This window comes from Amblyraja radiata, chromosome 17 (assembly GCF_010909765.2).
Source record: "Amblyraja radiata isolate CabotCenter1 chromosome 17, sAmbRad1.1.pri, whole genome shotgun sequence".
In the NCBI taxonomy this organism is placed as follows: Eukaryota; Metazoa; Chordata; class Chondrichthyes; order Rajiformes; family Rajidae; genus Amblyraja; species Amblyraja radiata.
In genome coordinates this window covers 38,805,345-38,822,297 of record NC_045972.1, presented here as the reverse complement: position 1 = coordinate 38,822,297, position 16,953 = coordinate 38,805,345, and the positions used below count along the sequence as shown (strand labels likewise).

Sequence of the window (16,953 nt, the reverse complement as noted above, 5' to 3'; positions counted from 1 at the left end):
GGGAACATGTTTCCTGCCTCTAGTGTGTCCAAACCCTTAACAATCTTATATGTTTCAATAAGATATCCTCTCATCCTTCTAAACTCCAGAGTATACAAGCCCAGTTGCTCCATTCTCTCAGCATATGACAGTCCCGCCATCCCGGGAATTAACCTTGTAAACCTACGCTGCACTCCCTAAATAGCAAGAATGTCCTTCCTCAAATTAGGGGACCAAAACTACATACAATACTCCAGGTGTGGTCTTACTAGGGCTCTGTACAACTGCAGAAGGACCTCTTTGCTCCTATACTCGATGACTCATGTTATAAAGGCCAACATGCCATTCACTTTCATCACTGCCTGCTGTACCTGCATACTTACTTTCATAGACTGATGAACAAGGACCCCAGATCCCGTTGTATTCCCCTTTTCCCAACGACGCCATTTAGATAGTAATCTGCCTTCATGATTTTGCTACCAAAGTGCACAACCTCACATTTATCCACATTAAACTTAATCTGCCATGCATCTGCCCACTCCCCCAGCCTGTCCAAGTCAGCCTGCATTCTCATAGCATCCTCCTCACAGTTCACACTGCCACCCAGCTTTGTGTTATCTGCAAATTTGCTAATGTTACTTTGAATCCCTTCATCCAAATCATTGATGTATATTGTAAATAGCTGCGGTCCCTGCACCGAGCCTTGCGGTACCCCACTAGTCACTGCCTGCCATTCTGAAAGGGACCTGTTAATCCCTACTCTTTGTTTTCAGTCTGCCAACCAATTTTCTATCCATGTCAGCACTCTACCCCCAATACCATGTACCCTAATTTTGCCCACTAATCCCCTATGTGGGACCTTATCAAATGCTTTCTGAAAGTCCAAGTACACTACATCCACTGACTCTCTCTTGTCCATTTTCCTAGTTACATCCTCAAAAAATTCCAGAAGATTAGTCGATTAAATTCAACTTTTATTTGGAATATGATGAAGACATGGAATATAATGTTAATGAGTGGATGCCACAGTGAGAGAGTTGGGATCTTTTATGGGCTTAGTGATTTTTGTTATTCTTATGCTAAATGATTGAACTATACAAATAAAAAAAATGTATAGAAGGAGCTAACTTCTATACATTAAGTTTAATTTAAGAGGTTGAGCTGATGTTTTTCAGAAGGTGGCGCAGCTGTAGAGTTGCTGCCTTGCAGAACCAGAGACCCGGATTCGATCCCGACTGTGGGTACTGTCTGTACAGGGTGTGCCTTCTCCCTGTGACCGTGTGGGTTTTCTCTGAGATCTTCGGTTTCCTTCAAATGTATACAGGTTTGTAGGTTAATTGGCTTGGTATATGCGTAAATTGTCCCTAGTGTGTGTCGGATAGTGTTATTATGTGGTGATCGCTGGTCAACGCGGACACGGTGGGCCGAAGGTCCTGTTTCCACACTGCAACACAGTGCCACCCAATAATTTCCTATTCCTCTCGACATTCACCACGATCTGTGAGGTGAAGACATCAGCTTGAGCATTGAACTCGCAATACAACATTACACCAGTGCTGTGCACTGACTAATGTTTGGTCAAGCTGCTCTGTACACTCCAGGCAGATTTCCACCACGTGCTCCTGATGCTTACACCCATTGCATGTCACCCACAACTCTAAACATTTTGCAGCTTTAAACACTCCAAATGTCTGGGCGTAATGCGTAATGTGGATATAATTTTCTAGTGTACTGAAAGCTATATTTAGCTAGCATCATTTCATTTCCTTTAACATAACTCTTGTCAGTGTAAATTGTCCTGTAGTATATGACCCAGTTAAAATATATATTGCATTAGATCATTGGAAAGAAAGACTGCATTTGGAAACTTCATTTAATGTATCACCAATGCACATAGAATGAAAAGACAGTTAAATAAAACACTGGAAATGTTTGTGAGTTAAGAGGCTTTAGCATTTGTATTTATGATGAAATAAAAGTTAAGTGTTGTCTCCCAAAGGCAGCTTTGTTGAGTGCCGGACTCCAGGCTTGAACGGTCAGCGTGACACGCATGTGTCCCTGGTGATGGCTGGAGGAATTTGCACTCATTAACGTGCAGTCGGGACCAATACAGAGCACCTTTGATGCAGCTGCACTCCCTGCCATACATGCATCTACTCTCCCCTTTCCTAGAAAAGGTAGTGTTCCCATTGAGGAAACCCATCAACTCACTTCTGGAGTTGGCAAAGAGAAATCACAGCTGTACACCATCAGCTGCATGTACCATCAAAACAGCAGAACACAAGACAACAAACTGAAGTTCTTGTGAAATCAATAAAACAGAGATAAGTGACGGGTTATGGGAAGAGGCCAAGAAAGATGAGAAAGTAGGGGATTGAGGTAACATTTGACAGTGGTGTTGCGTCTTGTGTGTGGGGAGTAGATGAGGTAGTGGATAACGTCGAACTAGTGTGAACAGGTGATCGATGCTTTATCGTAAAATAATGGAAGACAGATTGATCAATAAAAGATGGAATCTTAAAATAATTGGCAAAAGAAACAGGAGACGGAAGTAGAATTTTCTTTTACTGGGTCATAGGTTGCTAGCTGAAAAATGATGCCTGATACTGGATTGGGGAGACTTTTGGTGCTACATTTCAAATAATTAGACATATATATTTGAAAACGGAAATGCATGAAGGCAAAAGGAATTGCCCCAATTGGCAATCTGCTCTTTATGCCTGACCTTAAATAAAAGCATAGTTTTCATTTTTATTTAATCCTGTTATATGAATGTAGAGATCCTTCAAATGTGGAGGCAATGCTAAGATAGTTGACGTTTTGGATCAGGGTGTGAAGAAGAGTCCTGACCTGAAACGTCATCTATCCATGTAGATCTGAAGAAGGGTCCCAACCCGAAACATCACCTATCCTTCTCCTCCAGAGATGGTGCCTGACTGGTCTGAAGAAGGGTCATGACCTGAAATGTCATCAGTTCATGTTCTTCGGAGATGTTGCCTGATTCACTGAGTTACTCCAGCACTTTGTGCCCTGATTCCAATGAATACGTTCACGGAATGTACATTTATATGGGAAATGGTTGAGTTCTTACTCCCTGCCCATAGATTAAGAGGCATTCCAGGAAAACTTACTGAGATAACTTGACGGAATTTGTACAAATATCTCAGGACGCTGATCTCTTATCATGTATCTATACACTGTAAATGGATTAATTGTAATCATGTATTGTCTTTCTGCTGACTGGTTAGCACACAAAAAAAGTTTTTCACTGTACCTCGGTGCATGTGACAATGAACTAAACTAAACTGAAATGATCCACCTGCATTTATATGATACCTTTTGCGACTCTGATGTACTTCAATGTCTCATTACCAGAAGCGTTCTCATGAATTGTCAAGAGTCAAGAAAGTTTATTGTCATATGTCCCAGAGAGGACAATGAAATTCTTGCTTGCTGCAGCACAACAGAATATGTAAACATAATACAGAACAGGAGATAAAAGTTCAGTGTGTCTATATACCATAGACCATATATGTACACAATAAATAAACAGATAAAGTGCAATAGGCTGTTATTGTTCAGTTTGTTTGATGGTTTGTTTAATAGCCTGATGGCTATGGGGAAGAAGCTGTTCTTGAACCTGCATGTTCCAGATTTCAAGCTCCTGTACCTTCTTCCCGATGGCAATGGAGAGATGCGTGTGTGGCCAGGATGGTGCGGGTCTTTGATGATGTTGGTAGCCTTTTTGAGGCAGCGACTGCGATAGATCCCTTCGATGGTGGGGAGGTCAGAGCCGATGATGGACTGGGCAGTGGTCACAACTTTACTGCATTATTTTCCGCTCAGTGTTGCAACATAAGGAACCTACACTGAGAATGTGTGCCAAATGCCCCTGTCCAACTTAGGAAACCTCTGGAGACTTTGCGCCCCACCCAAGGTTTCCGTGCGGTTCCCGGAGGTTTTTGTCAGTCTCCCTAATGGTCGAAAGTGGTTTCCACTTCTTCTATGTTCCGGCGATTATTTCAAAAAATTCAAAACCGGCCGCGACTAAAAATAGGTTGCGATGTAAGTTGAAGGTGGTTGCCGGAGGTTGTAGGTAGTGGAAGGTAAGACCTCCCTGGTGGAATAAAACTGGGTGAAAAAAAGGTCTTGCCTTCCACTACCTGCAACCTCCGCATAACACTGATCACTATCCTTTAAAACCAAGCAGCCTACACTATTTCCTGGTTGGCAAAAAATTTAGCTCCCCATCCCATTCCCATACTGACCTTTCTGACCTCGGCTTCCTCCTCGGTCAGAGTGAGGCCACATGCGAATTGGAGGAACAGCACCTCATATTTCGCTTAGGCAGCTTAACACTGGTATGAATTTTGATTTCTCTAATTTCAACTAACCCCTGCATGCCATCTCTTTCTGTCCTTCTCCCACCCTAGTCATCCTACTAGTTTCACTGTTCATGTCCCTTCGTTATCACATCTTCCACAGCCAGCAATGGACCATTGTGGTCTCCTTGGCCATCGGTACCAGCTCTCATTTGTTCTGTACCGTTTCATCCCTCTAGATTCCCTTTCCCTTTCCCCTGAGTCTGAAGAAAGGTCTCAACTCAAAACGTCACCTATTATTCTTCTTCGGAAAAGCTTCCTGGCTGACCCGCTGAGTTACTCCAGCATTTTGTGTCTATCGTAAGTGTAATTATTTGCAGCTGGGTGCTGACTGCAGTTATGGAATTTCTGTTTAATGATCTCATTATTTTTCCATGAATAAGTAACTGGAATATTGTTTTCTTCCTTAATACAAAATGCATATTTACAATTCTTTTGCAGTGGATACGGGGATCAGAGGATACAAGACTGTTTGGTAATTTCCCAATGTACAGTAACTGGTAAATATTTGATCATTATTAACACAGCTCTAACTATGTACTTTCTCCTGGCATGGTGATTATTTGAATGAACATCATGACCTGACGAGGGATGTGGAGATTTCCCTGCTAATGCCCTAAAGTATCTACAGTCTACACTTTTATGACAACTAATTCTTAACTTTCTTAAAGGGTCTGAATCATTTACAACCCTGCTTCATGTGTGGGTTGCACCTGGAGTATTGTGTACAGTTTTGGTCTTCAAATCTGAGGAAAGACATTCTTGCCATAGAGGGAGTACAGAGAAGGTTCACCAGACTGATTCCTGGGATCTCAGGAGTTTCATATGAAGAAAGACTGGATAGACTCTGCTTGTACTCGCTAGAATTTAGAAGATTGAGGGGGGATCTTATAGAAACTTACAAAATTCTTAAGGGGCTGGACAGACTAGATGCAGGAAGATTGTTCCCGATGTTGGGGAAGTCCAGAACAAGGGGTCACAGTTTAAGGATAAGGGGGAAATCTTTTAGGACCGAGATGAGGAAAACATTTTTCACACAGAGTGGTGAATCTCTGGAATTCTCTGCCACAGAAGGTAGTTGAGGCCAGTTCATTGGCTATATTTAAGAGGGAGTTACAGTGGCTTGCAAAAGTATTCATACCCCTTGAACTTTTCCACATTTTGTCACGTTACAACCACAAACGTAAATGCATTTTATTGGGATTTTATGTGAAAGACCAACACAAAGTGGCGCATAATTGTGAAGTGGAAGTAAATGATACATGGTTTTCAAATTTTTTTACAAATAAGAAACTGAAAAGTGTGGCATGCAAAAGTATTCAGCCCCCTTTACTCTGATACCCCTAAATAAACTCCAGTGCAACCAATTGCCTTCAGAAGTCACCTAATTAGTAAATAGAGTCCACTTGTGTGTAATCTAATCTCAGTAGCAATACAGTTGTTCTGTGAAGGCCTCAGAGGTTTGTTATAGAACATTAGTGAACAAACAGCATCATGAAACCCAAGGAACACACCAGACAGGTCAGGGATAAAGTTGTGGAGAAGTTTAAAGCAGGGTTAGGTTATAAAAAGATATCCCAAGCTTTGAACATCTCACGGAGCACTGTTCAATCCATCATCCGAAAATGGAAAGAGTATGGCACAACTGCAAACCTGCCAAGACATGGCCGTCCACCTAAACTGACAGGCCGGGCAAGGAGAGCATTGATCAGAGAAGCAGCCAAGGTAACTCAGGAGGAGCTGCAGAGATCCACAGCTCAGGTGGGAGAATCTGTCCACAGGACAACTATTAGTCGTGCACTCCACAAATCGGGCCTTTATGGAAGAGTGGCAAGAAGAAAGCCATTGTTGAAAAAAAGCCATAAGAAGTCCCGTTTGAAGTTTGCCACAAGCCATGTGGGGGACACAGCAAACATGTGGAGGAAGGTGCTCTGGTCAGATGAGACCAAAATTGAAGTTTTTGGCCTAAATGCAAAACGCTATGTGTGGCGGAAAACTAACACTGCACATCACCCTGAACACACCATCCCCACTGTGAAACATGGTGGTGGCAGCATCATGCTGTGGAGATGCTTTTCTTCAGCAGGGACAGGGAAGCTAGTCAGAGTTGATGGGAAGATGGATGGAGCCAAATACAGGGCAATCTTGGAAGAAAACCTGTTAGAGTCTGCAAAAGACTTGAGACTGGGGCGGAGGTACACCTTCCAGCAGGACAACGACCCTAAACATACAGCCAGAGCTACAATGGAATTGTTTAGATCAAAGCATATTCATGTGTTAGAATGGCCCAGTCAAAGTCCAGACCTAAATCCAATAGAGAATCTCTGGCAAGACTTGCAAATTGCTGCTCACAGACGCTCTCCATCCAATCTGACTGAGCTTGAGCTATTTTGCAAAGAAGAATGGGCAAAAAATGCAGTCTCTAGATGTGCAAAGCTGGTAGAGACATACCCCAAAAGACTTGCAGCTCTAATTGCAGCGAAAGGTGGTTCTACATAGTATTGACTCAGGGGGGCTGAATACTTTTGCACGCCACACTTGTCAGTTTTTTATTTGTAAAAAAAATTTGAAAACCATGTATCATTTTCCTTCCACTTCACAATTATGCGCCATTTTGTGTTGGTCTATCACATAAAATCCCAATAAAATACATTTACGTTTGTGGTTGTAACGTGACAAAATGTGGAAAAGTTCAAGGGGTATGAATACTTTTGCAAGCCACTGTAGATGTGGCCCTTGTGGCTAAAGGGATCAGGGGGTATGGAGAGAAGGCAGGTACAGGATACTGAGTTGGATGATCAGCCATGATCATATTGAATGGCGGTACAGGCTCGAAGGGCCGAATGGCCTACTCCTGCATCTATTTTCTATGTTTTCTATGCACCTGGTCTAGTGCATACATTTTTGAAATCAACCATTAGTTTGGTGTTGCTAGATCAAAACAGCTTTTCACTTATTTAACACTTGCAGTTAGGTTTGGGATCGAGATATACAACATATTTTATTCCATTAAACCATGGGTGGACTCGTGGCAAGGCTGGGTTTGCTTGTTGGGAAGTGTGTCGGCAGAAGGCCGTCGGTTAGGTAGATAATTCACTAAATCAATGCCCAGTGGGAAGCACTGTGAATGCACATTACTGAGAGGCACACGATAACCTATTCAGTGGCCATCACTGCAAAATCTGGTAGCGCAATGCTGTGCATGACTAGGATATGTTACTGTCTGAAAGGCCAGCACAGAAGCAGGCCCCTTGCCCCACTATATACATGCTGACCATCGAGTTCCTGCCTATATTAATCCCATTTACCACCCACACTTGATCTGTAGCCTTCTGTGTCCAGGCACTTCAAGTAATTATCTTTGTTTAATTTTAGAGATACAAACCTTTAGAGAAACAGGCCCTTCGGCCCACTATACCCACGCTGACCAGCAATCACCACACATCCTACACACACACACACACACACTCAGTAATGAGCATTCACAGTACTTCCCACTGGGCAAACTCCCTGCAATTATCTCCATCCATTTCTGTAGCTGATCTATAATCCCTCTGTCCAATTCCCCTCTACCCCTTTGCAGACATTGGAATCTGTCTATTGAAATGGTACGCTACAATGCTGAGAACTATATTCTGCACTCTGCATGTTCCACTTTGTTCTAACTATTGTACATGAATTGTGCCTGATTGAGCATTATGTAATTTGATTGAATTGCATGCAAAACGCAGCTTTTCACTGTACCTCAGTGACACTAATACAGCTGCACCATTCATGCTTCATATTGGTACATTTTCTGTTCAAAGTTATTCTTAATAATCGCTACCTGAGAAGGACGCAAAGACAAAGCCAGACAAACCAAGAGTAGCAGAACATTGATTTTAATTTAGAGTTTACAATAGCATAGATTCCTTGTTAGTTTCTGGCGAGTATCTCATCGATCCAACCGCGGAGTTCAGCCACACGGGCGTAAACTCCGGGAATGCTTGTGGAGCATCTGCCACTACCCCAGGACACGATTCCTGTCAGATACCAGGATGCTCCCTCCTGGCAGACAAGAGGTCCACCTGAGTCACCCTGAAACAAAAAGAATCAGATTTAGTGGTTGTGCTGGGTGACATTTTATAGATTGATTAAAAGATACAACAAGGAAACAGATCCTTCATCGACCATCGATCGCTCGTTAACACTAGTTTTGTTTACTATTGTCATGTGTACTGCGGTACGGTGAAAAGCTTTTCCTTGCGTGCTATCAAGTTAAAAAAAAATTTTTTTTAAAAGACTATAAATCAGTACAATCAAGGTCCACAGTGCATGGATAAAGGGCACCACATTTTGTAACCACATTTAGTGCAATGATAGAACACCAATGTCCGATAACATCTGATTAAAGATAGTTCAAAGGTCTCCACTGAGGTAGATGGGAGGTCAGAACTGAGCTCTAGCTGATGAGAGAACCAGCAGTTGGGAAGAAAAAGTTCCTGAATCTTATCCCAGTTCCCTACACATTTGGTGAGGCCACATTTAGAGAATTGTATTCAGTTTTGGTCACCCTGTTGTAGGAAAGATGTTAAGCTGGAAAGGGTGCAGGGAAGATTTATGAGCATGTTGCCAGGACTCAAAGGCCTGAGCTATAGGGAGAGGTTGAGCAGGCTAGGACTTTATTCCTTAGTGTGCAGGAGGATGAGGGGTGATTTTATGGAGGTGTATAAGATCATGAGAGGAATACGTAAGCTAAGTGCACAGAGTCTTTTACCCAAAGTAAGGGAATCAAGAACCGGAGGACATAGGTTTAATGCGAGGAGGAAAAGATTTAATAGGAACTTGAGGGGCAACTTATTTCACCTAAAGGGTGGTGGATATATGGAGCAAGCTGCCAGAGGAGATAGTTGAGGCAGGTACTATCACATTTTAAAAACATTTGGACAGGTACATAGATAGGCTAGTTTTAGAGAGATATATGGGCAAAACATAGGCAGGTGGGACTAGTGTAGATGGGGCATCTTGGTCGAAATGGGCAAGATGGGCTGAAGGGCCTGCTTCCACAAAGTATGACTCTATGATACTACGAGTAATTTACAATTAACCTATGAACCTGCGCGTCTTTGGAATGTGGGAGGAAACCCACGTGGTCACAGGCAGAACGAGCAAACTCCACCCAGACAGCACCCGAGGTCAGGATCAAACCCGGGTCTCTGAGTCTGTGAAGCAGAAAGTCTACCAGCTGGGCCACTGTGCCGCCCAAGTTGAAGGAGGTTTTCCTAGAGGGAGTGTTGACCTACCATGCAGGAAGATGCACCTGAAGCACCAGCACAAACCATCACTTCAGAGATCTTGTTGCCCCAGAAATTTTGACATTGGACGTTGCTCAGGAGAGGGAGAGATGCCTGTTGCAGGATGCAAGGTGTTCTAAAAGCTGCAGTGGGGTGTAAGGAGAAAAAAATTGTGCTGTTAGTTTTTCCGTCCCGGTAAAATATTATTTTGGGTACATATTCTTGGGAAAGTATGGGGGGGTTTTGCTGCAATTTGAATGCATACCAAATTGATCTTATTTTAGTTCAGTTTAGAGGTACAGCATGGAAACAGACCCTTCAGCCCACTGTCCATGCCGACCATCTATCACCCGTTCACACTAATCTGAACAGTCTGAAGAAGGTCCCGACCAAAAACGTCACCCATAATTTTTCTCCAGAAATGCTGTCTGACCCGTTGAGTTACTCCAGCGATCTGTGTCTACACATTCACACCAGTTCTATGTTATCCAACTTTTACATTCACACCTTCTACATTAGGAGCAATTTACAGAGGCCAATTAATCTACAAACCCGCACTTCTTTGGGACATGGGAGGAAGCTGGAGCACCCAGAGGAAACTCCATGCTGACAGTACCTGAGGTCCAGATCAAACCCGGGTCTCAGGCGCTGTGAGGCAGTGGCTCTAACAGTCGCTCCACTGTGCCATCCAAGTTGAAGGAAGTTCAATTTCATGCATCTCAGGCACATTGACACGTATGTCACGTAAGCAAGGATAAGTATGCTCATTCTCTGAGTGGAGATGGAGCTCCATCAGTCCACACAACTATCGCTCTCCCCAAAGCAGGGTGGGTACCGTACCAGAGGGACGAGTCAGACCCCATCCTGTGGTGACGCACATCTTGCCAGGAGCGAAGGTCTTTTGAGCTGAAGCAAGGCAGACGGGGGAGACTTCGGCACTGAATGTAACAGGTGAAGACAGCTTGACCAGGGTGATGTCGTTATTGATGGTGCTGGGGCTCCACTTGGGATGAGTAAAAGCCTGTGAGACACAAGGTTATGATTAGTTCTTCCTTCAGACATTTCCAACATTACCTGACTGCTTGAACGTTTCCCGAACGACTCTTGCCATTTTTGCTCCTTGCCACTGTTTGTAATTTAAGACGTGCTTTATATTCAGGGGCCTCCTGCATTATGAACTTTGACCTTCCCTTGTTGACGCCCTGTATCTTGACTCAGGCCCATTCTCCTAATGATGCTCTATTTTCCTACTTTTGACCATTCCCTGATCATATCCCGTCTTACGTAGCTATTCGTTGCACCTGACTCTTAGACTTTACCAGGTTTTGTGTATTTTGAGCCTTCCTTTCCCTATGTCTTGATTAGTAAGGGTGTCAAAGGTTACGGGGAGAAGGCAGGAGAATGGGGTTGAGAGAGAAAGATAGATCAGCTATAATGGAATGAGGGGGTAGACTCAATGAGCTGAATGGCCTAATTCTACTCCTATGAACCTGTGTCCTGTATAATATTATTATTAAACTTTTATTTCAGACCCAAGCTTCAGATAAAAGACGACATTACATAGAATACATTGCATATGAAAACACCATAAATACATATAAAAGCTTAGTAAATTACTTATGAGCATCATAAATTATATATAAAAACTGTCCTACAACGAGACAACTATACCAATGTCTCCACAGACGGGATTGGTAGCATGTAGTGCTAAACCTTATGTTTGATAAGACCAAGATAATTTCGTTTTCAGAGTCATTAATCCTTTTCTGGTTCTAAGTGTGGTTTCGTCTGGGTGTTCCAGTTTCAAGTTCAAGTTAGTTTATTGTCATGTGTCCCTGTGTAGGACAATGAAATTCTTGCTTTGCTTAAGCACACAGAAAATAGTAGGCATTTACTACAAAACAGATAAATGTGTCCATATACCATGATATAAATATATACACACATGAATAAATAAACTGATAGTGCAAATAACAGAAAGTGGTTGGTAATAATCAGAGTTTTGTCCGAGCCAGGTTTAATAGCCTGATGGCTGAGGGGAAGTAACTATTCCTGAACCTGGTTGTTGCAGTCTTCAGGCTCCTGTACCTTCTACCTGAAGGTAGCAGGGAGATGAGTGTGTGGCCAGGATGGTGTGGGTCTTTGATGATACTGCCAGCCTTTTTGAGGCAGCGACTGCGATAAATCCCCTCGATGGAAGGAAGGTCAGAGCCGATGATGGACTGGGCAGTGTTTACAACTTTTTGTAGTCTTTTCCTTTCCAGGGCGCTCAAATTGCCGAACCAAGCCACGATGCAACCGGTCAGCATGCTCTCGACTGTGCACCTGTAGAAGTTAGAGAGAGTCTTCCTTGACAATCCGACTCTCCGTAATCTTCTCAGGAAGTAGAGGCGCTGATGTGCTTTTTTGATGATTGCATTAGTGTTCTCGGACCAGGAAAGATCTTCAGAGATGTGCACGCCCAGGAATTTGAAGCTCTTGACCCTTTCAACCATCGACCCGTTGATATAAATGGGGCTGTGGGTCCCCCCACATCCCAAATACATATGGGTTTGTAGATTAATTGATCTCTGTAAATTGCCCCCCTAGTGTGTAGGGAGTGGATGAGAAACTGAGATAACATAGAACTAGTGTGAACAGGTGATTGATGGTCAATGTTCCTTGGTGTAACTTTCAATCAGTCAAAACAATCAAGCAATCAGTCAATCAGTCTGATCGGCAGAGACAGGTTCTGGCTGCCTCAGTCTGCGGATCGAATGCAGGCACAGGATGCAACAGGTGACCAGGCTTGGGTGACTGGGCCCAGGTCAGTAGGCCGGAGCAGAAGCCTACTTCAATGCAAATAGATGATCTAACACCAGTGCAGGGGATAAGAAAGAAACAGTGCCTGGAGCACTTTTCTTCACTCATCAGTTCTCTAGAAGTCTATTGGTGATCGAGTTCCTAAATCCGTCTCTTAAAACCTTGAATAAAGATCAGAGGATTCTTACCTTAGCGACTGGAATAAACTGAGCTTTGGCATCCGAGGTGCATTTGTTGTAATCTCCAACGACCACAATATGGCTGGTGCTGCAGAAGGGAAAGCACAGTCATACATAGAGCACAGACCAATACAGCACATGAAATGGCCCTTCGGCCCACAATGTCCATGCCGAACATGATGCCAAGTTAAACTAATGCCCTAAATGCCCTCTGCCTGCATGTGATCCATATTCTTCCATACCCTGCATATCAATGTGCCTATGTACAAGCCACTCAATGGCACTATCATATCTGCCTTCGTCATTATCCCTGGCAGCACGTTTCAGACACCCATCACACTGTGTAAAAAATATACTCTGCATATTTCCTTTAAACATTGCCCTTCTCATCTGAAAGCTGTGCTCCCTCTTCTTTGATATTTCCCCCTGGGGCAACAATTCTGACTGTCTACCCTGTCTAGGCCTCTCTTAGTTATACTGCATATACTTCTATTAGGTTTTCCCTCAGTCTCCGATAATCCAGAGAAAACAATCCAAGGTTGTCTAACCTCCAGACTTTAGACTTTAGAGATCATGTGCAGAAAGTGTCCCTTCGGACCACCGAGTCCACGTGGACCAGTCATCACCCTGAACTCTAACACTATACTACACACTAATTGTTATAATTTTACCGAAGCCAATTAACCTACAAACCTACATGTCTTTAGAGTGTGGGAGGAAACCGGAGCACCCGGAGAAAACCACGCGGTCACAGGAAAAACATACAGCACCCGTAGTCAGGATTGAACTTGGGTCCTTGGCGCTGTAAGGAAGCAACTCTACCGCTGCGCCGCCCTACTTATAGCTATACCCAAATAACATAGAAACATTGAAAGCCAGCACCGCCATTCAATATGATTATGGCTGATCGTTCAAAATCAGCACCCGTTCTGGCTTTTTCCCCATACCCCTTGATTCCCTTAGCCCTAAGAGCTAAATCTAACTCTCTCTTGAAAACATCGAGTGAAATGGCCTCCACTGCCTTCAGTGGCAGAGAATTCCACAGATTCACAACTCTCTGAGTGAAAAAGTTTTTCCTCATCTCAGTCGTAAATGGCTTACCCCTTATTCTTAAACTGTGACCCCTGGTTCAGCAAAACAAGCCTGCATTCTGGTAAACCTCTGCACCCATTCCAAAGCCTTCAAAAAACCTTCACATCCTTCCTGTAATGGAGTGACCAGAACTGCATACAATAAGCATGGTGACTACTTGTGCTGTAAGGAGGTGCTTTTAAGATGTTCACTCAGTTGCCTTACCCCACACTGCAGTGGGCTGCAGTTATAACCCAGTTTTCGTTGATCAGGGAGCCACCACAGAAGTGAAAGCCATTTGTTTGCTAGTAATGAAAGGGAAACTATAGTTAAGTTCACAAAACACAACGTTCAAATCGCTGTTATTGAAATCACAACAGAACGTGTTGGCAGCACTCAGCAGGTCAGACAGCATTGTGGATAAATAACAGTTAAGTCAAGTCAAAAGCAAGTATATTGTCATAGGCACTAGTACAGACAGGCGCAGGTAGAATGAAAATCTTGCTTGCAGCAGCAACACGGGCAACACAGCCAACACACAAAACCCCCATAAATTACATAGAAGACTCAGAAAAACACAAAAATTACGCATAAATTATGCGTACGTTCACCTTTCAGATCAAACCTCTCAGACTATGAAGGAGAGGAAACAAGACAAATTTTAAGTTGAAGAGAGGGTGGGGTGTGGTGGATAGGGCAAAGGAAATGTCTCTGATTGACTGGCCAGAGTTTAGTTTAGAGATGCAGCGTGGAAACAGGCCCTTCAGCCCACCGAGTCCACGTTGACCAGCGGTCATCCGCACACTAGTTCTACCCGACACACTTGGGCCAATATACAGAAGCCAATTAACCTCCCAACCCGCATATCTTTGGAGTGTGGGAGGACACTGGAACACCCTGAGAAAACCCACGCGGTTACGGGGAGAACGTACAAACTCCAAACAGACAGCACCCGTAGTCAGGATCGAACCCGGGTCTCTGGCGCTGTAAGGCAGCAACTCTACCGCTGAACCGTTGTGCTGCCCACGTGTCATGGGAATAAGCTTTGAATGAAATCATCTGGTCAATAGTTTAATGGAAGCAGTTAGACCATGGGAACCTGAGCACAGGAACGTAGAGCTATGAAATGAGAGTGGTTAGAGAGAGAGAATATTAAGAGTGGAAAGAAAAACCTGCAAAGAGTGGAGCCTTGTTACATGGTCAACGGGTCAGACACTGCCAATCGAGTGAGAAAGAGCCCATGTCACAGGTTGGATGGCCTACAGCAGAAACAACCCTGTGGTGCAGACAGAAATAGTGAGCATTAACATTACCCTAGATAGGATCAAACCCGAGCCTCGGGTGCTGTAAGGCAGCAACTCTACCACTGCACTACTGTGCTTGGAATTACATGGAGACTTTGCTTCAACCTACCTGCATGGAGACCTGCCAGGGCCATGATCCGGGAACAGCAGTCTCACCATTCACAATCCTCGCATAGCCTGAGATAACAGGAGAGATGGCCGGGACACCACAACCTGGCAACCAACAAAGAAGCGTTAGTATCACACATACTCACATTAATACAGTCAAAGCTTAAAAGATTTCATGCCTATCATCACTTACTCTGAACAGAAGCGGTGCCGATGAAGGCAAGGCAAGAGAGAACCCAAAGGAAAGCCATGGCTATTGCTGGTGTCTGAGAGTTGTACTGGAGCCTTTATATAGTCACACTGGGATGTGACATATCTCACAGATAAAAGTCTGGCATTGCACACAATCTGCATGTGGAAGGATTTCTTTCCAAAATAAACTAATTAATTACAATGTGTAAAAACAGATCAGTATAAATATCTTTAAATAAAATAACTGTGGGTACTTTCATGCTGTTTCAGGTATGGAATATAGATGATTGATTTGAAGTCAAGGGTATTTGAAAGATAACGGATATCTTAATGTGTTCGTAATCTCATGGCCTTAACAAGTTTCCATCAAACTGGCCAATAGTTAATTCATCAGAACTGGTTTACTTCAAATTATCATTTTGAATATGAATTGAGGACATTCAAAAATTTCAATTTAGGAAAATCTTAATTTGTTAAGTGAAGGAGAAAAAAAATATTGTTTTCAGATTGAATATAGTCGCAAAAAAGTTGGAGGAAAGACTGAAGGGATATTTTTCTCAAGAAAAGATTTTAAAATAGTTTGACTCAGATTGTTGATTTATAAAATGTCTTTCATTTTTTCTGGGGTTTTCATTTAGATCTGAAAAAATGCTTGAGACATTAGAAAAAATAATGCCATGTGACCCTTTGAGTCTAATCCACCATTCAATAAATTCACAACCAATTTTATGTTGAGTAAGAAAAATAAATGTCAAACAGCTAGAACCCACCGACCACCCACCTGTGGGACAAATCACCATTTTGACTGCATTTTCAATTGTGAATAAAGAGATACATTTTAAGAAGGGTTTCGGCCCGAAACGTTGCCTATTTCCTTCGCTCCATAGATGCTGCTGCACCCGCTGAGTTTCTCCAGCATTTCTATAGAAGATAGAATACAGCATAGGAACTCTAGGGCCACAACCTATGCCGAATATAATGTCAAGACCAACTTCTATACACCTGAACATAATCCATATCTCTCCATTCTTTGCATATCCATGTGCCTAACGAACTGTCTCCTAAATGGCACTATTGTATCTGCCTCCTCCATCACCACTGGCATTCTATTCCAGGCGCTCACCACCCTCTGTGTAAAATAAGTTGCCCCGAACACCTCCTTTAAATATTTCTACCTTTCACTTTAAAGATATGCCTTCTAGTATTTGATATTTTCATCCTGGGAAAAGGGTTCTGACTGTCTACCCCATTTATGAGTCTCATCATTTTGTACACTTCATCAGGTCTCCCCACAACTTCTAGCTTTCCAGGGAAAACAATCCAAATCTATCCATCCTCTGGATATCATGTAGTTAATTTCTTATGTTGATGCTAGGAGGCTGCAAGGTGACTTGGATAGGTTGGGTGAGTGGGAAAATGCATGGCAGATGCAGTATAATGTGGATAAATGTGAGGTTATCCACTTTGGTGGCACAAACAGGAAAGTAGACTTTTATCTGAATGGTGGCCGATTAGGAAAAGGGGAGATGCAACGAGACCTGGGTGTCATGGTACACCAGTCATTGAAAGTAGGCATGCAGGCGCAGCAGGCAGTGAAGAAAGCGAATGGTATGTTAGCATTCATAGCAAAAGGATTTGAGTATACGAGCAGGGAGGTTCTACT

General features: G+C 43.1%; 1 protein-coding gene across 1 annotated transcript; it reads right to left on the bottom strand.

The window, feature by feature from the left end:
* Positions 1-8,271: 8,271 nt before the first annotated feature.
* Positions 8,272-15,349, bottom strand: LOC116982957 (chymotrypsin B-like). The gene is made up of 7 exons (XM_033036494.1): positions 15,292-15,349; positions 15,100-15,203; positions 13,912-13,991; positions 12,625-12,703; positions 10,475-10,655; positions 9,644-9,777; positions 8,272-8,438 (listed from the first exon to the last, which is right to left on the bottom strand). The coding sequence occupies exons 1-7, from the start codon at positions 15,347-15,349 to the stop codon at positions 8,277-8,279; spliced, it is 798 nt and encodes a 265-aa protein (XP_032892385.1). The 3' UTR covers positions 8,272-8,276.
* Positions 15,350-16,953: the final 1,604 nt, after the last annotated feature.